Genomic DNA, 26308 nt, shown 5'->3' on the forward strand with positions numbered 1-26308 from the left:
ATACTTTGAAGGGGCGTGAAGGAGAGGAATCAACAGAAACATTTATGGCAAGCCATGGATGGTTTCAATGGTTTTGTTGAAGATTCAATTTGCATAATCGGAGTACCTGTGATGAGGCAGCAAGCGCTGACTTCGAATCAGCGAAAAAAAATTGTTCACAAATTCGATTAAATCATTGAGAAAAGTGGCTACTGTATGGAACCTATATTTAATGTGGATGAGACCGGACTTTTTTGGAAAAAAAAGCCAGAAAGGTCTTACATTCACAAGGAAGCAAAGACAATGCCTGGTTTCCAGGCTTTTAAAGATAGGATCACCCTGTTGTTGGGAGGAAATATCGCCGGGTTCAAGTTGAACCTTTTCCTCATCTATCGCTCTGAGAACCCACGTGCATTTAAGCAGATTAATAAGCACACATTGCCCGTTTAGTACCGTTCAAATAAGAAGGCATGGATGACGCAAGCTTATGAGAATTGGTTCCTCAACTGCTTCATATCCCAAGCAAGTCAAGCAATATTGTCAGGGGAAGGGAGTTGTCTTTAAAATTATGCTCCTCCTTGATAATGCCCCAGGCCATCCACAACATCTTGATGATCTACACCCAGATGTAAAAGTGGTGGATCTGCCTAAAAACACAACTGCCATTGGATCAGGGGGCTATAGCCACGTTGAAGGCGCACTATTTGCACACAACTTTTTCCGAAAGCTGTAGCAGAAACTGAAAGTAATGAGGTTGCCCTTTGAGAATTTTGGAAGTCGTACAACATTTATCACTGCATACAGAATGTTGATTCATCTTGGAAGGAAGTGTCAGAAAAATGTGTGCAATGCATATAGAAAAAGTGCCTAAAAAGATTTGCAAATAATTTTGAAGTATTTGATGTAGACACACAGGTCGATGTCATAAATCAAACATCTGTGCAACTTACTAGCAATGTTAATTTGGAGGTTAAAGGAGAAGATATTGAAGAATTAGTGGAATATGTTGAGGGAGAGCTGAGCAACGAAGACTTAATGGAGTTAAAAGCTTAGCAACACTTGGAAAATGATGAAGAGGAAAAAATGGAAGAAGTACAAAAGAATTTCACTTTAAAAGAGTTAGCTGGTGTGTTTTCAAAAGTGAATGCGGCTATGTTACAACTAGAGGCTTTGTCGACCCAAATGTCGAACGGTTCATGAAAGTGGAGCGGAAAATAAATAATGTTTTACTATGCCATGGTGAAATTTATGAAGAAAAGAAAAAAATTACAAAACAAACTAACAGAATACTTCCCGAAACCTACACATAGGACTTCCACTCATACATCTACAGATATCCTTGCAGTGAAATCCCTGGGCCCTCTGTTATAATTGTTGCTGTTTGTACAGCTTTACTGTACACATGTTTATTTTCTGTTATGCAAAGTAAAGCAAACTTCAAAATAGTTTTCTTTAGTCCATTTCTTTATTCAGAATCAATTAAAAATGATTACAATACATGTAGGTGGATATTACAGTACTGTACTCACTTAGCGACCAATTCACTTAATAAATAAAGCATGGTACCAAAACATCCTCCCAACCATCCAAGAACAGTTTGGTAACGAACAATGTCTTTTCCAGCATGATGGAGCACCTTGCCAAAAGGCAAAAGTGATAACTAAGTGGCTCAGGGATCAAAACATAGAAGTTTTGGGTCCATGGCCAAGAAACTCCCCAGACCTTAATACCATTGAGAACTTGTTGTCAATCCTCAAGAGGCAGATGGACAAACAAAAACCCACAAATTCTGGCAAACTCCAAGCATTGATTAGGCAAGAATGGGCGGCCATCAGTCTGTTTGTGACAGCATGCCAGGGCGAATTGCAGAAGTCTTCAAAAAGAAGGGTCAACACTGCAAATATTGACTCTTTGCATAAACTTAATGTAATTGTCAATAAAAGTCTTTGACACTTATGAAATGCTTATAATTTTACTTCAGTATACCATAGCAACATCTGACAAAAAGGTTTAAAAACACTGAAGCAGCAAACTTTGTGAAAACCAATATTTGTGTCATTCTCAAAACTTTTGGCCTTGACTGTATAGTTTCCAAATACGGCTGCTCCTTGCCCATGATGTATACAGGCAGCAGGTCCGCCGACTGCTACAATAAAACAGTCAACCTCACTCTGACCATTGTAAATGACGAGATTACCAGTCGCTGCCTTTTCTCCAAATGCAAGGTATACTTGCCGTCTATAAAAAGTGTCGGAGATACTCTGTATGTAAATTATGGTATGTCTATATTTACTCAATGTCACACTCATACTAATCAGGGTTTTTTAGTTTGTGTATTGTCGAGATTACTGTTCCAGTAAAGTGACTACCACCGACTAAATAAAACATAGGACAAGAGCATGGTGACCTAGCAACGAACGCAAGGGAAATATTTGATTGCATATGGAAGCCCCTATTGACTAAGTTAAATACTAAGAACTAGTTTGTAATTTTAAATAGAATAGACTGTGTTGCTATATGATGATACACCAATACATATGCATAAGCAGCACACCTAAGTTAAAACATTATCATTGAAGTGCCCCACCCTTCCACTCCTTTTACTGTTGCCTCTCCCCACTTCTCTCTTTTGTATTGATATTTGTTTTTCTTGCATAGATAGAAAAAAAAAGCCTCCAAATAAAATTTAAGTTTATTAAAACAACGCCCCACCCACACACATCAGCAACAAGTGAGACTGATATATATATTTAAGACAAAAAAAAGTTACAACATTAGGGTAGGCAGTGAAAGAAAACACAGGCACAATAAAATATACATGAATATGCTTAAACTATAGTAAAAAGTATATTACCTATTGAATTAGTAACGACAGAATAATGTTGTGGGTAGTTCTGTGAGAGCACTCCACTGTGGTAAAATGAAGAAAGGTAGAGCTAAATGCCTTTTTATTCCGCACTTGATCCCCAATTATTATTCCCCAAAAAAAAAAAATGTATTTAAAAATGACACAAAAAGAAAAAACATATTTGTTACAAAGAAGATAGAAACAATAACTCATATGTGACCACTAAGGAGTCTATATATGAAGCTGCGATGAACCAAAAATCCGGAGAAGATCGTTTTTTTTCTACCTTTTTAATGGGGTCTATCGCCTCCAGAAAAATTGCTCTGGACCCCTTGTCGGATCCCAACACTATTGGGGGAATTCACTTGGCAGAGTTACTGTAAAAAGTAATGCGGACTGCGCACTACCACCCTTATTGCGGTAACAGGGCGCACTACCACCCTTATTGCGGTAACAGGGCGCACTACCACCCTTATTGCGGTAACAGGGCGCACTACCACCCTTATTGCGGTAACAGGGCGCACTACCACCCTTATTGCGGTAACAGGGCGCACTACCACCCTTATTGCGGTAACAGGGCGCACTACCACGCTTATTGCGGTAACAGGGCGCACTACCACCCTTATTGCGGTAACAGGGCGCACTACCACCCTTATTGCGGTACCAGGGCGCACTACCACCCTTATTGCGGTAACAGGGCGCACTACCACCCTTATTGCGGTAACAGGGCGCACTACCACCCTTATTGCGGTAACAGGGCGCACTACCACCCTTATTGCGGTAACAGGGCGCACTACCACCCTTATTGCGGTAACAGGGCGCACTACCACCCTTATTGCGGTAACAGGGCGCACTACCACCCTTATTGCGGTAACAGGGCGCACTACCACCCTTATTGCGGTAACAGGGCGCACTACCACCCTTATTGCGGTAACAGTGCGCACTACCACCCTTATTGCGGTAACAGTGCGCACTACCACCCTTATTGCGGTAACAGTGCGCATTAGCATTAATGCGGTAATTTGAACGCTGGTTTTTGCTTGCGGCTTCCTGAGCAGAAACATGTGTTAAAATTACAGTTAGCCTGCGCTAGTCTGGGGGAATTGAATTCCCCCCTATACAGGCCCGGTGCTCCCATTAGGCAAGGTTAGGCACTTGCCTAGGGCGCCAGGCTCTGGAGGGCGCCTGGAGGGCGCCACAGAATTCTAAAAGACTTTAAAACTGTGCGGCGACCGCTGACCATACCTGTCACGGCCGCCGCACAGCATTCAGATGCACGGGGAGGGGTGAAGAGGCCATTTTGTCACCACCGCCGCCTCTCTGCTCCGTCTCCTCCCCTCCACTTACTAGTGTCAGTGAGTGGAGGGGAGGAGACGGAGCAGAGAGGCGGCGGTGGTGAGACAAGGTAAGGAGAGGAGGGAGGAGGGCGGCGATTTTTCCGGGGGGGGGGGGGGGGGGGGGCGCTTTTTTAAAAATGCCTAGGGCGCCGTGGACCCTAGCACCGGCCCTGCCCCTATATGCATGCTTGACCTTTACCATGCAGCCACAATAGCCACAGTCAGACACTCCCTCCTTTTGTTGGCAGAGTTACGTTGCCATTGAAGGGGTTTTTGTTCATTTAGGAGGGATTCCACCAGGGTTTGCCAACGAGCACTTACTTGGTAAAATAGCACCGGTAACACATTTTGTATGCAGCAATACAAAATGATTGTTACTGCTGCCCACTAGCCACCAATGGTAAATAGACCCCTAAATACAGTTATTCTAGTGAAACATGATGTGCAAGTGAAATTTGGCTTGGACATGGAGAGGGTGAAACATCTCTGGACATGGAAGAGTTAACCCAAACAGTTTTGAAACTTTATAAACATAAGTAGCATTATCTGTTCTGGAGATAGTAAAATTAACAAAACGTGACACTATCTATCAACATACTACACCAACTGTTACAAGAATGACGAAGCCATTTGTTACTGAACTACTACTATCACACAAAAACTGTCAGAAAAGAAAAACAGAAGACTTCAGGAGATAAACACCGTTGTTAGTCTCAAACACTGCAGCATAAGAGTTTTTTGATTGCTGTTATTTAAAGAGAAACATTCCAACAGATTTGTCATGGATGTTTACCCAATAAGAAAATTGAATACCGTAAATAATTTACTGGCATGCAATATTAACGATGTGATATGTCACTTTCTCCAGTAAGAGATAGTGACAGTTGAGTGAAAAACAGCACACTATTAAATCAGATGCTGTTCCTTGTATGAACAGAGACACTCGACCAATACCTAAGTTATTCAACACACACCTGTGCTCAAAGAGCATTGCGTAAATTCCAGCACTGTGTATAATTGTTAGATAGAGACCGACACAATACTCTAATAATTATAATCTAAGAATAATACACGGACTATTGTGACTATAAAAATAACAGATGAAAATATCAAATGAAAATGACTTAAAAGGAGCATGATCAGTTAATAAAACTAAAATATAATTTCCTACAGTATTTACTAAAAACGCTCAGCTACCCGATAAGAAAAGCCTATTGATTTAGATATATATTGTCAATACATGGTAACAAGCAGGATATGTTGTAATTTGTTTCTCCACCCGTGTCCAGACACAATGACTTGGCTTGGAAGCCTGTCATTTCTAATCTCCTCATCAGGCTATTAATAATGTGTGACCTACAAGTTGTTTTACTACAACGGTGGCTAAGTAAGGTAATATCTCCTAAAAATGAAAATGCAGTCTTTAGATAAATAATAAAAAAAAGATTTACCAGTGGGGTTTTTTTAAAACAAAATCCCATAAACACATCGCAATATAGCACTAACCTCTGGACAAAAAGGTAAATCATGGACAAAAAGGTAAATCAAATGAATATAGTAAGTTCAGGAAGCCTAGAACTATACGTTACTAACTGCTATTGATCTCTTGCATGAAAAAATCAGTGTGGAATTAAAACACGACTCGTTTGATACTGAACAGTTGCTTTCTAGGATTTAACTACAAATACTACTGTTGCATTGTTATCCAAGGGATAAGATAATGATGCTGTACTCGCCATATTTGTCCGGCTCCCTGGAATACTCCAAGATCTGTAGTGCTATAGAATCACACTTTTCACCCTCACTCAATGAGAGATATGTCTGGTTCTCGGTTTCTTCTAGAACGTCACATAGTTGCTCAGTCTCTTCTACCCTCCCGTCCACTTCCCCGGAGGCAGCAGGAGCCGGGGTAACCACAAAGCGCTTAGACATGGAGGTGAATTAAAACAAAGCGTCAGAGTACAATATCCCTGTCTAGAAAGAGAGTGTGCAGATGGTGAGCTAAAATCTCACGGGGAGAAACAATTTATTCCCAGGGCGGTTGCATTCTTAACTACCTTGTACACTGATAAACTAGCTCTATCCAAGCACCATGTGCAATGAAATGGGCGGTCTAGTTTGAGGGCTCCTCCTTTTACAATATTATATAAAGCTTTGCAAGACTATTTCTTCGATGAATGCAAATTTATTTTAGTTTCAACTACAAATACTGTGTTCCAGCTAATAACATATGTTGCACAGGTAATACAAAAAAATCCCTTTAGAACCAACAAGAAGATAGTGAAATTCCCTCTGCCGTATTTAGCTATTTAATTTTTTCCTCGATTCCATTTCAAACACATTGTTATCTGTTAACTACAGATAGCGTTCTACAAATGAGAACCACAAAGTAAAACAAGATGTGTTAGGATGGAACGCCGAGCTCCGTCTCCTAGCAGCCGGATTCCCTGGTGGTTAAAGTGAAACAAGAAGTGGGGCAGCCAGAGAATGTCCGCGCTGCGCATGCGCGAACTACTAAACAGGACGTTCACTTTTCCGATATTTTGAGAGGGAGAGAGATACTGCACAATCATGATCTAATATCTAATTATGTTTTACTTTATGTTGCCAATATCATAACAGTAATTCGAGTGACTGACAAACGTTCATGTTTAGCCTCGCAGTAGTGCCTCCAATTCATATGGGGCGTATTCAATTGTTTGTCCGGACCTCAGAAAAACTCGCGCTCTAAAACTATTACCGTTAATACGGTAATTACTCACTGAATTTCAGCTCGCAGCTCCCTGCATTAACGATAATAGTTTTAGAGCGCGAGTTTTTCTGAGGTCCGGACGAACAATTGAATACCCCCCATAGTGTGCCACATAAGTGGTGCCTCCAATTCACAAGGCTGAAGTGAACTTCATATTCGTCCAGCTTCTTATTCACTTCTTATTTATGCCCTAGATTCTTATTCAGAAGATTTTATGTTTAAAGAATTAAATAAAGTTGGAACACTGATTTCATTTTAGATTAATACAAACAAGGGTCACTTACAGAAATCGCAATAGTATTTAGCCTGGCCCAACATGATTTAGGGTATGAAATCAAGTGGCAAAGTGGACACAGTCACCATATTTTATAATTTTGAATAAGTAGCTGTAGTTTTCCAAGGGTTAAATGCCGTTGGGCCACACATTTGAAAGTCGTAATCAAAACTGGCCAGTCAGTTACATATAAAACACTTGTCTTTTGCCTGGTCCAACACTGTATTGGGCATGAATTCAGGTCGCAAATTGGGCACAGATAGCATTTTGAATAAGTAGCTATAGTTTTGCAAGGGCTAAATGTTGTTGGGCCACCAATTTGATAGTGGGAATCAACACAGGGTGGTCAGTTACATGCAAACCCCACTTGTCTTTTGCCTGTCCCAACATGGTTTTGGGTATGAAATCAGATGGCAAAGTAGGCACAAATAGCATTTTCACTATTTTGAATAAGTAGCTGTATATTTGCAAGGGTTAAATGCCATTGGGCCACACATTTGATAGAGGGAATCAACAACACTTGTATTTTGTTTGACCCAACACTGTTTTGGGTATGAAATCAGGTGCAAAGTGGGCACAGATAGCATTTTGATCGCTTTGAATAAGTAGCTGTAGTTTCGCAAAGGTTGATGTTTTTTTATTAAAAATTGGAACAAAAATAAATCCCATATCACTTTGTCCAAAATAAAATAGACTATATACAACATCAAAGGGTAAGAAAAACTAATTGAAGTGAAACTTCACATTATCATAATATCCGTAAAAAATCTTCGAGTTAAGCGTGGATATCTCCCGGTCTATGTGGTTCAGGGTTTGAAGGTGACAAGGAAATGGCAGATCGAAGTGGGTGAGGCAAAATAGTCTTCTAGGAGGGTGTTGGAGAGGATATATTTTTCATTCTCACTTTTATGTGTCCCTGTTACTAAAGGATTGCCCAAGAGACGTGCTCAAAGAGTCTGTCTTTGGTGAATTTCAACAACCAACACTTCCCCAAGGGGCTAGGTCTGGCGCTCATTAGGGAAAGTATAAAAATCAAATAAAAAATAATAAATAATAAAAACATACAGCAAAATAAGTAAACAAATCTAGATGATGAGCCACACTCCCCTGCAGCTCATTGAGGGCCTATATTACCCTAAAACGCAGAAAGTAGAAAACAATAAATGGCGCTGGGGAGAAAGTGGTAAATCATCTAGAAATAAACCATAAAAATGACATATACATAAAATATAAAATGTGACACAATCACTACATCAAACAAAATATCCCCAAGGGAAATACATAAAAAAGCTGGTATAGATGAGAATAGACTCCTTAGAGACTTAAATGGAGGAACATGGATAAAAATAAACTCATACCATACTATATCTAATGTATAGTCACACAGATTTATCTGTATAGGGCTCAAAAAATCATAATGCCCAATCAGAAAAAAAATGGTAAACGTTTCCAATGAATCAGATAGATATCCAGAATCGACTAAATAATGAACAAACAGCGAGGAGTGTTTATGCATGTTGACAAATAATCCTCCGTCCGGGCAGCGCTGAACTTCAGAGAAAATTCTCACTCTCTGGAAGTAGACCTTACCCACATCTATAATAAGATAAAACTTCAGTGGGATGTAGATAATAAGCGCGGTGTCGTGAGAATACACAGGCTTTGCCCGTTAGATGGTAAAATATATATGAGAGTACTCACTGTTCTTGCCGCATCGTATATTCAACAGGTCTCTGTACAGAACGTGCAGGTGCACCTACTAAATCAGCTGTCCGGAAACGGCTGCAGTAAAACAACGTTCCTCCTCAAACTTTCGGTTCCTTTCTCCACAGTGCATATATGAGAGTCTAGGTTCTCAAAAAGTATCCCAGATGACTGGTAGCTGACGCGTTTCGTCCCTAGGGCGGGACTTTTTCAAAGCTTTGAAGCATTCAGCGGTGCGAGAGCACCTTTGGAGGAAGCGGGTGAGTTTGGAGTGCCAGGGTTGAGGAATATAGCGGTGCCTGCGGATAGCAGAGGCCGGGGCAACAGCATCAAGGGCAGTAGTGAGGGAGAGGTTGTAGAGAGAGGACGCCTGGTCAGGGCAGACCAGGGAGGGAAGAGGTGATAGTAGAGTTTCTAGAGAGGAGGAGAAAGAGGTGGGGTCGATAGCATCAAGGTTGCGCCTAGTGAGGGTGGCTTTAGGCGGGGCGGGAGTAGGGGAGGAGGACAGAGTGAAGGAGAGGAGATGGTGGTCAGAGAGTGAGAAGGGAGAGTTGGAAAAGTCAGAGAGATCACAGAGATGAGAGAAGACAAGGTCGAGGGAGTGACCAAGACAGTGGGTGGGGGAGGAGGTCCACTGAGTGAGGCCAAGAGAGGAGGAAAGGGCGAGAAATTTGATGGTGGCGGGGTCGGAACGGTTATCAATGGGGATATTAAAGTCGCCAAGTATGATGGAGGGGAGGTCAGAGGCGAGGTAGCGGGGGAGCCAGGCAGCGAAGTTGTCAAGGAAGAGGGACGTGGGGCCCGGGGGACGGTCGATGACAGAGACACAGAGGTGGATAGGGGAGAAGAGACGGATGGAGTGAACTTCGAAGGAGGAGAAGGAGAGGGAAGGTAAAGTGGGAATTACCCGAAAAGTACAGTTAGGGGACAGGAGGAGGCCCACTCCATCACCTGGGCGCTCATCCGGTCTGGTGGAGTGAGTGAAGGAAAGACCCCCGTAGGAGAGAGCAGCAGGAGAGGCAGTGTCAGAAGATGTAAGCCAGGTTTCAGTGATGGCAAGAAGATTTAGAGAGTTGGAGATGAAGAGGTCATGGACGGAGGATAGTTTGTTACGGATGGACCTGGAATTCCAGAGGGCACATGAGAAAGGGAGGGTGGGAGCGGTGGAGATTCGGATGAGATTGTCGGGGTTAGTGGAGCGTGGGGGAGGGTGAGAGGAGGGGTAGTGAGAGTAGGGCGAGAGAGGGGGGCTGGGGGAGAGGATAGGTATAGGAAAGGAGCGGGGCGGCATTGTACAGTGCAATATCAAAGGCAATGTCAAAGACAATATGAAATATGAATTGCAATATGAAATAAGAATGCAGTAAAATACGGTGCAGTAAAAATAAGATAAAGTGCAGATGGATGAAATAAATAAATGAAGATGAGATGAAATGAACTAAAAGCGAATAAAATTAAAATTAAAATAAAATAAGGTAATAAATTAAAATAATACTAAATAATAATAAATAGGATAAAATAAAATTACAGTGCAAATAACATTAAAATGAAATACAGAACAATAGGATAAAATAGAATACAATACAATGCAATACCAGTTGTGGGAAACGGGAGAGTCCAGGTAGGAGAGTCCAGGTAGGAGCGTCCAGAGACCAGGGAAGGGAAGAGTCCAGAGATAGGTCGCTGTAGCCGTCCAGAGGGACCGGAGAACAGGAACAGGCAGCGGGAGACGTGGCAGGCAGGCAGGCCAGTAGCGGGGGACAGGAAGAAGACCAGGCAGCAGGAAGATGAGATGGCGGCAGACTAGGCGGCTGGAGTCCAGAGGAAATGGCCGGCAGACCAGGCGGTGGAAGAAACGAGGACGTGGCAGGCAGCAGGAGGATGTGAATCAGCAGGCAGCGGTACCCTAGCACCTTAGCTGTAGCAGCGTCTTCTGGTCTGCGGTACATCTGGGAGTAGGTCTCTCACACCTTCCCTCTTGTTAGCATTCCGAGTAAGCTTTGTGGATACCTCTGCCATAGAGCGCTCGGACTGAGCAGAGCGGGACCGGCAGCGGGCCAGCTTGGCCGGAGCCGGGGGTCTGAGCAGGGGAGCCTCAAGCGGGACACAGCAATAAGTATAGGTCAGAGCTATTACTGGTGACGAGTAGAGAGGCAACGGTATCGCTGCTTCCCCAGCTATACAAACTTTTAAATGTGAAGTGGGTAATGGTGGGGCTGCTTCTTGAGGAAATGAGAAATGCCAGAGAACAAGTAGCCATTAATGGAGCCGGGGATCCGAGCAGGGGAGCCTCCAAGCGGGACACAGCAGGCGGCGCCGAGACATCTTGAGCCAGGGACGGCAGAAGGCAGCAGACTAGAGGTGAGAAGCCAGCAGGACGGGTGGTCGGAGGTCAGAGGTCGACGGCTGGACCGGAGGTACGAATCCAGGGGGAGAGTAGGCCCAAGCCGCGGCCTGTAGTAGGTGGACGTGGCAGCGGCCGGGAGCAGAGTCAGTGGTGAGCCACGTGTTGAGCATGTGGATGGATGGGGCAGACGAAATTAGTGGAAGGCAGCATCACCCGACAGGAATTAGGGGCCAGATGGCCATCCAAGCTGAGTTCCAGCGGGGAGCAGGAGAGCACCACCACACGTCTGCACTTGTTGAAGTCCAGGTACTATACTTGAAGATCCGCGATGAGGAGATCCAGGAGGGAGCGGTGGAAGCAGCTGGGCCAGGGCCGGAGCCGGACGGTGAGCTAGGTAGGAGCAGCGGGCCGGAGCCGGGGGCTCCATTTGGAGGCACCGCGGGAGGCAGCCGTTCAGAGGATTGCCGACGAGGCTGGAACCAGGAGTGAGTGGAGGTAAGTAAGGCGGGTGGAGGAGGGAAGGAAAACGGAGAGGCGTTGGGCTGCTCATGGAAAATCAGGAGCCAGGTGTTAGACCCCAGTGGAGCGCTCGCGTGGCACGTCCGTCCTCCTCCACAGCCGGAAGTGCTATAGGTAATAGGTGATAGGTAATGTAACGGTTCTTGTCAGTGGAACAACTGATGTATATAATGTCCAAGAGCTTGATGAACTAGAGACATGCAATAGAATGTTTCTAGAAGTACAGCGTGACAATAGAAGTCCAACACACAGAGAAACGTAAGTTCATCCCTTTGACAGAAAGCATCTGATATCGCGCAGAACATAATTAAAAGAATTGGCTCCTAGCTCGGCAATGATTCTTAGAAATAGTCCAGTAATTCACAAACAGCAGAATGATAATAATAGCCGTGCCAGACCTAGAACCACAGATGACCAGAACTTGATTGTAGTTTAACAGAATAATGAACAGCCGAGCAGAGCGGTAATGAATCCAATCAATATGAGCACAGTTTATAACAAGCAACTCACGACAGTTCAATGTGCAGATGAAAGTTCAATAAATAGTTGCAGTTTAGAGATGAACCATGAAATGATATTCAGCAGGGCAAAATAGAGATCAGCGATGACAGGCAATCTCGGCAACCGAATAACATCCAAGAGACACTCAGGGAATTGGGTATGTAGCCAGAACCCACGGTAGTGTGAGTAACACGAAGATCAGGCAATGAATCCCTGATCACAAGAGGTTGATATAGTCTTCAGTAACCAATAAGCTTCAGAAGGAGGTTTCCAATTAGGTTAACAGTAAACAGCTATGAAAAGGTAGAGACTCTGAAACAGGAGACAAGCACCAACATAGTTCCTTAAAGGGAAAGTCACACACCAGCACCTAGTTATGAGAGCGGTGTGTGACACTAAGGAGCAGAAATCACAGCAGAGTTGTGAATGACAGGTACGGGTTGTATCCGGGAAAAGCTAAAATCACATATCTTGGGAAAAGGTATGTCACAGTGTCAAAATTTTATCATGTTTGGTATCAAAAGATGAACAAAGTCATAGGAGATTTCTTAATGATAAAATGGTATTTGTGTGACGCTCCACAGAAAAGTTAGATAACATAGTGGAATTGGTTAGTAAATCAGGCAACATTCAAATAGTGATTGAAAGAAGTGTCACAGGCCACAACCCCCTGGGGGTAGAAAGAGGTGTGAAAGTGTCTTTAAAAGGCTGAGAACAGGTAGAGCAAAGGGTCCATCCTCCTAGCCAATTTCCCATGGCACAGATTATGCAACTCAAGTAAGTGCTATTCTGAATGTAACCCCTTTTATTTTAAACTGTTTGCTTGTTATGTCAATCTATTAATTGTTTATTCATTATTTTTTATATCTGTATGCCCTGTACTTTTGTATATTAAATCTATAATTCAATATGTTGCGTCCTTGATACTCTAACGAATCCATTAGCCTGTTACGAATAAAATAGCTCGGCCAAGTTAATCCTTTGAATGCCAGTGTGTTATTTGTTCATACATTTGATTAACAAGCTGTGTGTGCTTGCATTTGCATTTGTGTAACAGTCTGGGGGTGTGCAGAGTTAACCCTTTGCTTGCTGATGTGGGTCTTTGCTAGTATGTGAGCAGCTAGAAGCCTTGTGTGCTAGGGTAGGACAGTATATTGGGCCCTATTGCCCATATTCAATAGATTTTGGCAAACCTGAAGTGTGTGAGGTGTGAGCCCTGTTTGGGGCGATTCAGTAGGTCTATAACCTGTGTGATAGGTAGAACAAAAGGAGAAAAGAGAAAGAAATGGATTGCTAGAGCACTCCTAATCCAGTTTAAATAATTGAGAATATCTCTCACGTTCCAGGCTAATGCCTGTTCTAATAATAGAATGGTGGGAACATATCAGATGATCCAATATCGGAATTTTTATTCGTATTTATTTATAGGGCAAATGTCTTTATTGGTAGTAATAAATTAAAAAACATATCTCTATTGAGATTGAAATATCCTCATAATAAAAGGTGAAATAAAAGAGAAAATTAAACGTGCAAAAACCAGTGCAAAAAAAGTGTATAAAATTGTACCACGCACAGTAGAGCTAGAGTAGTAGCAGGGGTATGTTATTGTTTATATAATCCAAATATCATCATCCTCAATATATATGTGGGATGAAAGGGATCAGAATGGGTAAATATACTGTAGATGGTCTTAACAAAATATAAGATAGAGGGTAGTTATCCAGATAATCCACATATTAGCCCAAACAAGGGAGAGGAGAGAGCAGAACAATAGTAAATAGGATAGTTCCCATGAATTGTCTGCCTAATGTCTATATTTTCAATATTTGTGGATACTGATAGATAGTGGATTCTAATATGATGTTATATCTGGTCTATAGTCTTTGTGATAGACCGATAATAGAAATCCATTAATCACCCTTTATTAAATCTGAATTGGATCAGATTAATCCTAAATTCATGGATCAAAACATAGATCAGCATAGCATTGATGTATAAGCTATTTAAAGTTCAGGGTCAATAATCCCTCAATAGGTATAATTGTTAGCTGATCAGAGAGTGAAAACCCTGCTATGTCTGGGTATGGTCAGACGCTTTAGCACAGAGTATATATATGCAAATGCTGTCACTTGCTGTACTAAATGTTAAGGCATTGATTGCTAGTTCATACATGCTGTGAGCCCAGGGAGGAATATCAGCGCTATTTGAGTGTATTGGTACACTATATATGCAAATACTGTCCCTCCTAGTGAATGAATATCAAAACGCCGATTAATAGCAGATGGTTACTGCTAACCCAGGAGGAGGAAAAGTGGCACTGTATAAAGATATTATAAAATCACTGACCATTAAATGTGTCAGAGAGCGTGTAGCGGTACTGCCGCTCGCTATCTCTTACTTCCGGGTATGACATCACTAATGACGTCAGTTACCCATAACCCCCAACGTACATTTCACCACATATAGCTTTGTCAAGAGGACTAGGTAAACAGGTGAGATCCGATAATCAGGTAGAGGTCAGGGCAACTGACAAACAGGCAAGGTCCATTATTCAGGCAGAGGTAACAACGGGAGTCAGTAATTAGAGCAAGAAATACACAGGGACAACCTGGAGCAGGACAGGAACTAGGTCAACTATAGACTATAACTGGCAGGGAGGCTAAGCCCTCCCTGCCTTAAATAGTGCTGTCAGCCAATGGGATGGAGCCCAGGGAGCGTCTAGAATTTTCCACAAGCAGCAAATGATTAATTCATTATTCCCCCATGTTGGTGGTCAGCATTCTGCCCCAATGCTGGGAAGCGGCAAATCAGACATGGGCGCAAAGAGAGGTAACAGCCGAGCCATCGTGAGTAGTGTATAGGCTCGTGACATTAAGCACTCGTTTTTTTAGTTTGCGCAGTTGCTTAATTTTACATGTGGACTGCACAGTATTTAGTGTCCATTATGGGCAAAATCCTTGCCTGTAGTGTGGTAGTGGATAGTATTCTGCACAAGGCCTGGAAAATAAGGGAAATGGAGATGGGCCGGATGGATGCTGCAATCTGGGGTAGACTCTGGCGGGGGTTGAGACCTCACTAGGTGGTACCTAACATCTGGCATTACCTCGATTCTTGGCTAACTATCCTGTTCTTTAACTATTAGATTTTGTGGAAATCCTTTTTTTTTTAGAAAGGTTTATTTATATATTTAATATTTGTTTTAATTTCCTGATAGTAAATTTTGTATGGGTGGTATTATAGATTGGTGGCTGGGTTGTTGCAATGGAGAGTACTGTGATTTCATGTTTCTTTGATGTATATAGTTATCTTATTTGTGAAGCGATGCAGTAGTTTTTGTGGAGGGATTGTACGAGTATTATTATTATTGGATATTATGATAATGTGAAATTGTATTCCCATTGGTTCTTTTTACCATTTGATGTTGTATATAGTCTATTTTATTTTGGACAAAGTGATATGGGATTTCTTTTTGTTCCAATTTGTAATAAAAAAAAAATCAATCCTTGCGAAACTACAGCTACTTATTCAAAATTATCAAAATGCTATCTGTTCCCATTTTGCCACCTGATTTCATAGCCAAAACAGTGTTGGGCCAGGCAAAAGACAAGTGTTTATATGTAACAGACCACCCTTTGTTGATTCCCACTATCAAATGTGTGGTCCAACAGCATTTAACCCTTGCAAAATTACTACTGTTACTTATTCAAAATGCTGAAAATGCTATCTCTGCCCACTTTGCCACCTGATTTCATGCCCAAAACAGGCCAGGCAAAATACAAGTAGTGGTTTGCATGTAACTGACCACCCTGTGTTGATTCTCACTATTAAATTGGTGGCCCAATGGCATTAACCCTTGCAAAACTACAACTACTTATTCAAAATGGTAAAATATGGTGACTGTCCCCACTTTGCCACCTGATTTCATGCCCTAACTCATATTTGGCCAGGCTAAATACTATTGGGATTTCTGTAAGGGACCCTCTTTAGTGTTAATCTAATGTGAAATCAGTGTTCCAACCTGATTTAATCCTTTAAAAATAAAGTTTTCTGAATAAGAAGCTAGAGCATGAATAAGAAGTGAATAAGAAGCTGGCCAAATAAGAAGCTAAATTCAGCCTTATCCCCAATTCATACTATGCAACATAGATGTGACCCCCAATTCATAGTATGCTACATAGCTATGCCCCAAATTTATATTATGCCACATAGTTGTGCCCCCACTTAATAGTGTTCCTCGTACTTACCTTTGGAGTCAGCACCCCTCCTCCATTCCATAGCGAAATAACTGAGGTAAACTAAGTTTCCTTCTTTGGATAATGTACACAATACACTATTAGTCCAAGTGGCTGTATCTGCAGTGCTAGAAACAATTGTGCAATATCCTTACTTAATTTTTTTTTCTACGTAAACCATTCTGGACATCTTTGTTGTTTATGCTGACCTTACCTCTGATTTAAAAACAAGCTTACTATCAATGAAACCCAAAGACGGACCATCCTGTCAAGGCACCTGCTCTGCTGTTCTGAACATTACCGAGGCCAGTTGGGTCTTTATTGCACATGTAGTGTTCTCCGCATCTGCTCAGGAGAGCAGAGAGGAGCATCTTCTGTGTACGCACAGCCTGCCTGGGGCTTTACTGTGCATGTGCCTGCCCCTGTGTATGCTCAGTAGAGCAGAGTGGGACCCTCAGGAGGCTGGACCAGCATTGCTGGGCTCTCGTCCAAGTTTTGCTATGGGGCCTGGCTATGCTATTTTTCAACCTTGACAGAACCTAATTTTTAGTTCAAATTCACTAACTCCAAACATAACACATCTTTAACCATCTTTTTTTTTTTGTAATGTCCACAGCTGCCAGGTTGCAACATGCTGGCGTTGTGGAAGACAGTTTCCAATATGGTACTGCCAGAGCAGTGAAAACCCTGCTGGGAGTAAGGAAGAGAGAGACAGGAGGAGGAGGCAGCTAGAGCTTGTGTGTGCGGGTGAAGGGCGTGCAGGGCTCATATATAAGGGAAGGAAGAGCATCAAAGAGCCAGAGTCACCTATATGGTTATTGGCAGCCTGTGAGAGAAAGTTAATTGGACAAGAAGAAGGGATCCCTGGTTCCAACCCCACCTTGGACCCAGTAGGAGCAAAGAACTGGGAGAGCAAGGGGATCCATAGCTTGCAGAGAGGTACTGAAACTTCCTTGAATGTGGGGAATGTTTTATGTGTGACCAGAACTACTGGTCATTTGGGCTAGCCTAGAGAAGAAAAAACACGTAGAAAAATTCCAAAGAACACTGCTATAGCCAGCAAAGGAGCTGCCATTTCTACTTGTATATAAAAATGCAAAAGTCTCAGTTGCACACATTTGCAAATGTATGTTAAACCACCCACCACTCCACAGCGTTTTTGTTAATAGGGTAGTTCTAACTCTAAACAGTGAGAGTCCCATATATTTGAGCCATACATATATGTGTTTTTAAATTGAGAGCTGACTTACCAAGAGGTACCTCAGAAACCTCCAAATGGCAATAGAGCCTCAGCACTCCCCCTCAGCTACTGACACCAACATGTCAAAATACAGAAGTGGAAGTTGCTCAATCAATTTATAGGCTCATAACAGGTGCTTGAAAGGGTGGGGTTTTACGATTCCTTTGTTTGACCAGGCTTGATACCACCTAAGAATAACACTATCTATTGACCCCCACATCAGATCTATTTGTTAATCACTCAATAAATACCAATCTATCATTTACTTCACTATATTGCATTATCTATAGGAGCAATCCATCCATTCGTCCTTTCCCTCAGTTATCTACACATACAAACAGACACAAAGTAAATCTTTGTCACTCACCGGACTGTGAGTGCTTCTTCCCGTGTGTTTAGGAACCGTGGCCGAGGGTCTGCGCATGTGCAGCCCTTTCAAACCTTCAGTACATGTTCCTTTTAGTTAATTGGCTGATCAGGCAACACTCCCTATTTAAAGCACCTGAGGTCCATACCTCGTTGCCTGATCTTGGAGTCTCATTCCCATGAGCCTCTGAAGGTGTTCCTGTGTTTCCTCGTGTATTCAGCTCCTGCTGATTCCTGTTGTTCCTTGTGGTTTCCAGACCACTTCAACTCTCCTGTGTTTCATTGTAACTGCACCAGCTGATTCCTATCCGCTGCCTCCGTGCTCTACAGCTTCCAGCTCACTTCAACTCTCCTGTGTTTCATCGTGACTGCACCAGCTGATTCCTTTCCGCTGCCTCCGTGCTCTTCAGTTTCCAGCTCACCTCAACTCTCCCGTGTTTCATCGTGACTGCACCAGCTGATTCCTATCCGCTGCCTCCGTGTATCTACTGTATCCTGCTCAGCTCAACTCTCCCGTGTTTCATCGTGACTGCACCAGCTGATTCCTATCCGCTGCCTCCGTGTATCTACTGTATCCTGCTCAGCTCAACTCTCCCGTGTTTCATCGTGACTGCACCAGCTGATTCCTATCCGCTGTCTCCGTGTATCTGCAGTGCCCTGCTCATCGCAACCCTCCAGTACTCCTCGTGTCTGCAGCCAGCTGATCCGCTCTCCGTGCTTCTACAGTGTTCCTGCCTGTGTCAACTCGCCTGTCTGCATTGGATCAACGCTCCACTGCTGTCTTCTCTGCCATACCACTTCTACTCTCCAGTGATCTCCAGGTGTCCAGTTCTATATACTACTGCTTCCTGAGTATTGTTTCCATCGTTGCTGGTCTACCTACCTGTGCGCTGCACCTACTTGGTTACCGCTTCCATTTTCCTGGGACTTCGTATCCTGCCGGCCTCCAGCCGCTCAGGTATCCCTGCACCTCTTTCTGACAGCCTGCTCTTCTGAACCACGGTATGCATACTTATCATTGACTGTGCTGGTGTATTGCATACCTTGCTGGACTGAGTTGTTCTCCTATGGAGTTGCCTATCCACTGAGACTGTTGCAATCATTTGACTGTGTTACCTGCTAGTCTGGATAGTTCTTGTGACTTTGTATATTTGTGCAGTGCTGCTCAGTTATTACTATTTTGTGCATATCATCGTGGGATCAAGTTCAGTGTGCCCGTGTATACTCTGCATTACATTTATCTCCCCGTGCTCCTCCTCACATATATATATATTTCAGTGGTACAACTTGCTAGAGGCAGACCACTGATCCCTGTTTCCTGAGGCACCTGTTTCCAGTATCCTTACACATAGCAGTGGTACAACTTGCTAACGCAGACCACTGACTTCCCGGATACCTCCACCTGGATTCCATTCCCTCACCTAGACAGCGGTACAACTTGCTATACGCAGACCGCTGACTCTCATCACCTCCTCGTTACTTCTGGACATTTCTCAGACCACTGACTACCCTCACGTTTCCTTTGTCCATTCAGTTCCTCGTGTACTATTACCTACATATTACCAGTGCTGCTAGTCATAAACTTTCCACGAGCATTCTCTACCATCTGCTGTCTCCTGTTCCGTGATCACCCCGCTACCAGAGTACCATATTAACACCTATACTGCTCTGGTAAGTCCATCATCTGGTGATCCCTGGGTAAAGACTCCTAGTGCCCGTGACAGTAAGATCAGGCCATGACAGACCCAGATGCGGAACCTACAGCTAAAGAGATGCTGCAGCATCTGGCTACCAGTATGGAGCAACAGGATGCTCGCCAACAGCTGTTACTACAATGTTACCAGGCGTTAGCCTCCCAAGGAACATCTGGACAGAATATCACAGCTAATGTTGATGCTCCTGTGCTTTCCTCCGTTTCCCCAGTGCCATCCCAGGTGTCTACGGCTTCCACGCTTCACCTGCCTACTCCGTCAAAGTATGATGGAGACCCCAAAACTTGTAGGGGTTTTCTCAACCAATGCTCAGTTCATTTTGAGCTCCAACCTCAAAATTTTTCTACGCATCGTTCCAGAGTGGTGTCGAGGTCAGCAAATTGGATAAAGTCATTTCAATTAAAGTCTAGCAAACTTGGTTGTCTTTGTCTGAAAAGATGCGTACGGTACGCTATGACGTACAAGGGCACGCTACGGCGTGAAAGGGCGTACGCATCCACTACACGTGGCAACAACAGTAATCGGTCTTTTATCATACAATCGCACAAACACGCATACTTATAAAATAGTACACATTAATGGTAATTGCAACACATAGTCAGTTATGTCGAAATATAGTAGTATTTATATGTTATATCAGAGTTACATGCATATTAGTGAAATACACGGAATGGGTTAAAGGAATAACATCATGAGTGGTATCATAATGAACCTTATTACATATCCTACTGTTTGGTTCACTCTGCGAGGGAATCGCAGAGTGCATACTCAAGTTATGAATGATAGGGAATTATGAACTACTTAAGACTAAGGAATCCGGGCGGGAAGAGCAGAGCATACCCCCTGCAGAGATGACCCCCTCCTTTGGATTCCTTAGGATGAACCAGCCAATGATTGACGACCCCTTGGACATTCCTGAGACCCGGACCAATAGATGCAAGCTATACCATCTTCATTGTATTACTGTATTTGATTGTGTATATAAGCAGCAGCTTGTGATCCAGAGTGCAGACATCTTGTCCCCAGACTTCAGGATTGAATGACTGCACTGGATCCAGAGCGCCTGCGATAAGTAACGGCTGTATTTACTATTACTTCGCTTGAGCATATTTTTCCACTTATTGCGAATAAACATTTGTGCTTTGGAAACACAAATCGAGGTTCGACAATCGTTATTGGTTAGCGACGATACGCACATTAACAATTTGGGGGCTCGTGAGCTTTGGAGGTTTCGTTGCCGATGATACGCAAGACCAACGGATTTCGGTTCCTCAACAAAGGGTGGAGACGCGTCATAAACGGGTAAGAACGCATGGTGTTCAAAACCTGAATTTTACTCTGTGTTGCGAAACCGAATGTCCGTTTTGCATTATCTAGGGCACGCTAACTAGAACCTAGGGACAAAATAGAAAACTGTTTCTTTTTTCTGTCATTGTGCGTTTTAACTGTATTGCATTGTTTAGCGTATGTGTACTTCCTGCTGTGCGTACGCGAACTTCCGGTAAACTTGCCACGTGGTTAAACAATCGTGTTGATAGTTATTATACATGCATAGTATAATTACTTGTGAAAGCCTCTGAGACATTATTACTATTGTTGGGAACTTTTGATTTTCTGCGCAGAAAAGGTGTATAGTGTGTGATGTTGTAACGTAGATACACTGTTTTATTGTTGAGGTGCTCAGTTGCTGTCTGACGAGGCGGATTGCCCAACTGAAGGACGGTATACAGGGCAGGTATACCGAATGAGAAAACCGGGTTTTCGCAAAGCGCTACCAATAGATCGCAAGGTTTGCTAATAATTAGTATTGGTAGGCAGTGCGATCCGGTCGCACCGTTAGTGCGAATTGGTGAAGCAGCTAGGAGGAATTATACTGGAAAGGCAGGTTGAGTGTATCGACTGTGCGCTCCCAGCGATAATAAACTCAGCAGATTTTTGTGGTTGAGCCAGGGTATCGAGGAGCTGATAGCCCTTGGGGCCCACAGTGATATTTCTGTATTAGGGACCCTCGCCAGGGGCGAGAAAAGCGAGTGAGCGCGGCTAAAGGAAATACGTTCACTGAGTATTATAGATCTCTAGCGGTGAGTATAGCAACAGAGTTGAAATTATTAGGTGGAAAGAACAGAGCATTGCGGTGTGTCTGTGTTTCACATTTGGCCGGAAGGAACAGAGCATTGCGGTGTGTCTGTGTTCCGGGTAGAATGTATATTGTTTAACATGGGTGCTAAGCATACGCTAGAGATGGTCAGTGTACTGCCTAAGGAAGGCCCTATAGGTTCAGCGAGGTTTCTCATGTGTAAGAAATATGGTGCATATGCAACTGTGTATTGTGACACGTGGGTCGGGATGACCAAAGCTTGTGATAGGCCTTTCCCAACAATAGGGAGTTTTAATGCAGAGGTACTGAATACTGTAAAAGATAAAATATGGTTGATCAAGTCAACGAAAAAGAGAAATAGACATAATGATTGTTTAAAATTGTGGCAAATGGAAGGTAACACGTGGCAGAGCAGCGAATGCAAACCGGAAATAGGCGTGGCGAAAAGCGCGCGCAAGGCGGATGTAACCGTTGAGAAGCGTGGCGAACTCAGCGCAAGCGCGCCCCCGCCACCTTATGTGGCGGGAGGGGTAAGTACAGCCGTTGTTAAAACTGAAAATAGAAAAATTACTAAGTTGTACCCTGTTTTAAATCAGTTTCAATCAAGTGTATCTGAAAATGAAGATGAACCCACTGTGATTTCGGCCATTGCCCATGCTGTTAATGTACTAGAAGCTCAACGCAAGTATGAGAAAATGGCTGAGATAGGTGAGAGTAGCGTGATCACTAGGAGTGAAAGTGTTCTAAATCTAGGGCCTGTAAATCCTGTAGCGTCCCCTGAAGTTAGTGTACCAGAGGGTGTGTTCCCGGTCCGCACAATATCAGTTCCCAATGGGAAACCGGATAAGGATGGTGTAGTTCCTTTAAGAAATGTTACAATGCATTGTCCCTGGACTAGATCAGAATTACGTTCCATTATGACTGAATTCCCAGATCCTAGAAAAGAGTTAGCTAAATGTCAGAAATTTGTTAAAGACTTAGGAAATGCTCACGAACCAACCAGTAAGGATTGGCGGGTAGTGTTGAGGGCTTGTCTTCCTCCCAATACTAACATACAAAAATTTATTGGAGATTGTTTGTTGGAGGAAGATGACACCTTGACTGATGAGATTAACCAACGGAATATAGAACAAATTGTCAAACACTTAGCCATCTTTTTTCCAGTAGTGGTAAATTGGAGTAAGATTTTCACCATTAAACAAAAGGATAGTGAAACTGCCTCAGATTACTTTGCTAGAGCTATAACAGCGATTGCACGATTTACTGGGATATCCAACATAAGTGAGGACCCACATCACAGAGAGGTAGCTGTAGGAGTACTGATGGATGGCCTTAGGGAAAATTTAAAGACGAGAGTACAAACCACATTACCTAATTGGAGAGGCGTCACGGTAGACTTCCTTAGGGAGTCTGCTGTGGAGCATGACAAGAACCTTTTTAGAAAAAGGGAAGAGAAAAGTGATAAGTTAATGACGGTAAGTATACAGGCTCTAGAAGGGGTGCACACACGACCACCAGCATACAACCCACATAACAGGAAACCTAAAGTGATCAGGTGTTTCAACTGTAACGAGGAAGGACATTACGCTAGAGAGTGTAATAAAGAAAGACTCAATACACATAGGGGTGGGTCACATAGATATCCTCCAAGAAAGGATTCACATAGACTAGAAGACTCACATCTACCCGCGCATATTACGGCAGCAAATGCTGCGCGGGAAATCAATAGTCAGCGCTAGGGGTCAGGTCATACCTGTAGTCTACAGCCAGTGAGGTTAACTGAGAGTCAGAGTGAAGAACCAACAATGATAGTTGACATAGCTGGTAGGAAACAAACTTTTCTTGTAGATACAGGGGCGGCCCGATCTGTGATAACCTCTCCTTTCAATCTACAGGTGACCAGCAAAACTATTCCAGCTATGGGGGTGACAGGAAAAGTGTTACATTATCCTCTAACTAAACCCGCCGAAGTTACTATCGGGCCTCTGCATACTAAGCATTCGTTTCTCTTGGCTGCAGCGGCTCCTACTAACTTGCTAGGGAGAGACTTGTTATGTAAAATGGGATGTGTCATATACTGTACTTCAGATGGTGTGTTCCTAGATATACCCGAGAAGGTTGCACATGAGGTACAGGACATATTGGACACCCCTCAAAGGTTAATGTTACACTCTACTGTTATAGAACACAGTCCATCTCAAGTAAAGGGGATGTTGCTGGAAATACCAGGTTCCCTATGGACCAGAGATGGACAGGACACTGGACTGATGGCAAACGTAGCCCCTGTCATGGTCAATCTAAAAAGTGGTAGGATAGCTCCAAAAATCCCACAGTATCCATTAAAACCGGAGGTGGAACTAGGGGTATATCCTGTTATTGAGAGGCTGTTACAACAAGGGATTTTAATTCGTACAGCCAGTACAGCAAATAGTCACATTTTCCCTGTGAAGAAGAATGGGGGGAGGGGCTATAGATTAGTCCAGGATTTAAGGGGAATTAATAAAGTTGTTGAGAGCCAATTCCCCGTAGTGCCGAATCCAGCTGTCATCCTCATGCAGATTCCACCGTCTGCCAGTCATTTTACTGTCATTGATCTATGTTCTGCTTTCTTTTCAGTCTCTCTTCACCCTGACTGCCAATACCTTTTTGCATTCTCCTACAGGGGAGTGCAATACACATGGACCAGACTACCCCAGGAGTTCATTGACAGCCCCAGTATTTTCTCCCAAGCCTTACATGACTGTTTGCAATCCTTTCAACCCCACAATGGGTCTGTTCTAATTCAATATGTGGACGATTTGTTGTTGTGCTCTGATTCTTTTATGTCATGTTTACATGATACTAAATTGTTGTTGCTTCATCTTTCACAAACAGGGCACAAGGTGGCAAAGGATAAATTACAGCCATGTCAGACTAAGGTCAAATACTTAGGACACTGCCTCACTAAGGGGCTAAGACACCTGACAACCGACAGAATTGAGGCTATACAACACATGACCCTGCCGCAGAGCCAGAAGCAGATTCGTACTTTCTTGGGGATGTGTGGATACTGTAGGTCCTGGATCCCAGGTTTTTCTATTCTGGCATTACCATTGCAGGAGCTAGTCTCTTCCTCAAAACCAGAACGTGTCGTACACACAGAAGAGTCAGAGCAAGCGTTCTTTAATCTTAAAGATAGTCTGACAAGAGCACCTGCATTGGGAATACCTGATTATGAAAAGCCTTTTGAGCTATATTATACAGAAGCTGATGGCTGTGCAGCAGGTGTCCTCGCACAGAAACATGGTGACGCTAGCAGACCGGTAGCATACTACAGTGCACAATTAGACAATGTGGCAAGATCACTCCCAACATGTCTCAGAAGTGTAGCAGCAACGGCCCTTCTAGTAAGTAAGAGCGAGGATGTAGTATTAGGACATAATTCAACCATCTATACATCCCATGCTGTATCAGCTCTGTTAAATTCAGCCCAAACCAGACATGTTTCTTCAGCTAGATTCACAAAGTGGGAACTAGCCCTGATGGCACCCTCAAACATCACCATCAAACGATGTAGCACCCTAAATCCAGCTACATACCTTCCGTATGTGTCTCAAGAGACACAAAGGGTGGGAGGTGAGGAGACCCTGGTTGATGATGAGTTAGGCAAGAATACTGACACGCATGACTGTATGGAACACCTGAATCAGACCTTTACTGCAAGGCCCGACATACGTGACACCCCCTTAGAAAATGTAGATTTTACGTTTTATACAGACGGAAGTTGCCATAGACAGACAGAGACAGGAGAGCTATGTACTGGTTACGCTGTCGTAGACGATCAGGATGTGGTAGAAGCTGAACCCCTTGGCCCACCTCACTCAGCCCTGGTGGCGGAACTAGTAGCACTAAGGAGAGCGTGTGAATTGGCAGAGGGTAAATCAGCTAACATATATACTGACTCTAGGTACGCCTTCGGGGTAGTGCATGATTTTGGGGCCCTTTGGCGTCTTAGAAACTTTACGACAGCAGCAGGTACACCAGTGGCACACTCACAACACATAAAAGGACTTCTGACAGCGATACAGTTACCCAGAACAGTAGCCGTCATAAAATGCAAAGCCCATACCTTTGAAGAAGACTCAGTGTCATTGGGCAACAACAGGGCAGACGAAGCTGCTAAATGGGCAGCAGGGCAACCTATGACTGTATCGACCGAGACTATGATGGTTTTTCAGACATTAGACACGCAGAAATTAATTGAAATGCAAGATTTGTGTTCCCTGCAGGAGAAGGCGGTCTGGAAGGCGAAGGGATGTGGTCAAGAGTCCTCAGGATTTTGGAGGGATGGACAAGGTAAGCCTGTAGCTCCCCGAACATACTATCCAAGCCTGGCTGAAGCAGCACACGGCCTGACTCA

General features: G+C 43.4%; 1 protein-coding gene across 1 annotated transcript in view; it reads right to left on the reverse strand.

The window, feature by feature from the left end:
- SLC12A7 (solute carrier family 12 member 7) overlaps positions 1–6224 on the reverse strand; it is a 271122-nt gene extending 264898 nt beyond the window's left edge. The window contains exon 1 of the mRNA XM_075212693.1: positions 5901–6224. Coding sequence (XP_075068794.1) covers positions 5901–6096 — 196 coding nt within the window. The 5' untranslated portion in view covers positions 6097–6224. The remainder of the gene's footprint in view (positions 1–5900) is intronic.
- Between the last annotated feature and the right edge of the window lie 20084 nt (positions 6225–26308).

Source organism: Mixophyes fleayi, chromosome 5 (assembly GCF_038048845.1).
Source record: "Mixophyes fleayi isolate aMixFle1 chromosome 5, aMixFle1.hap1, whole genome shotgun sequence".
NCBI classification, from domain to species: Eukaryota; Metazoa; Chordata; class Amphibia; order Anura; family Limnodynastidae; genus Mixophyes; species Mixophyes fleayi.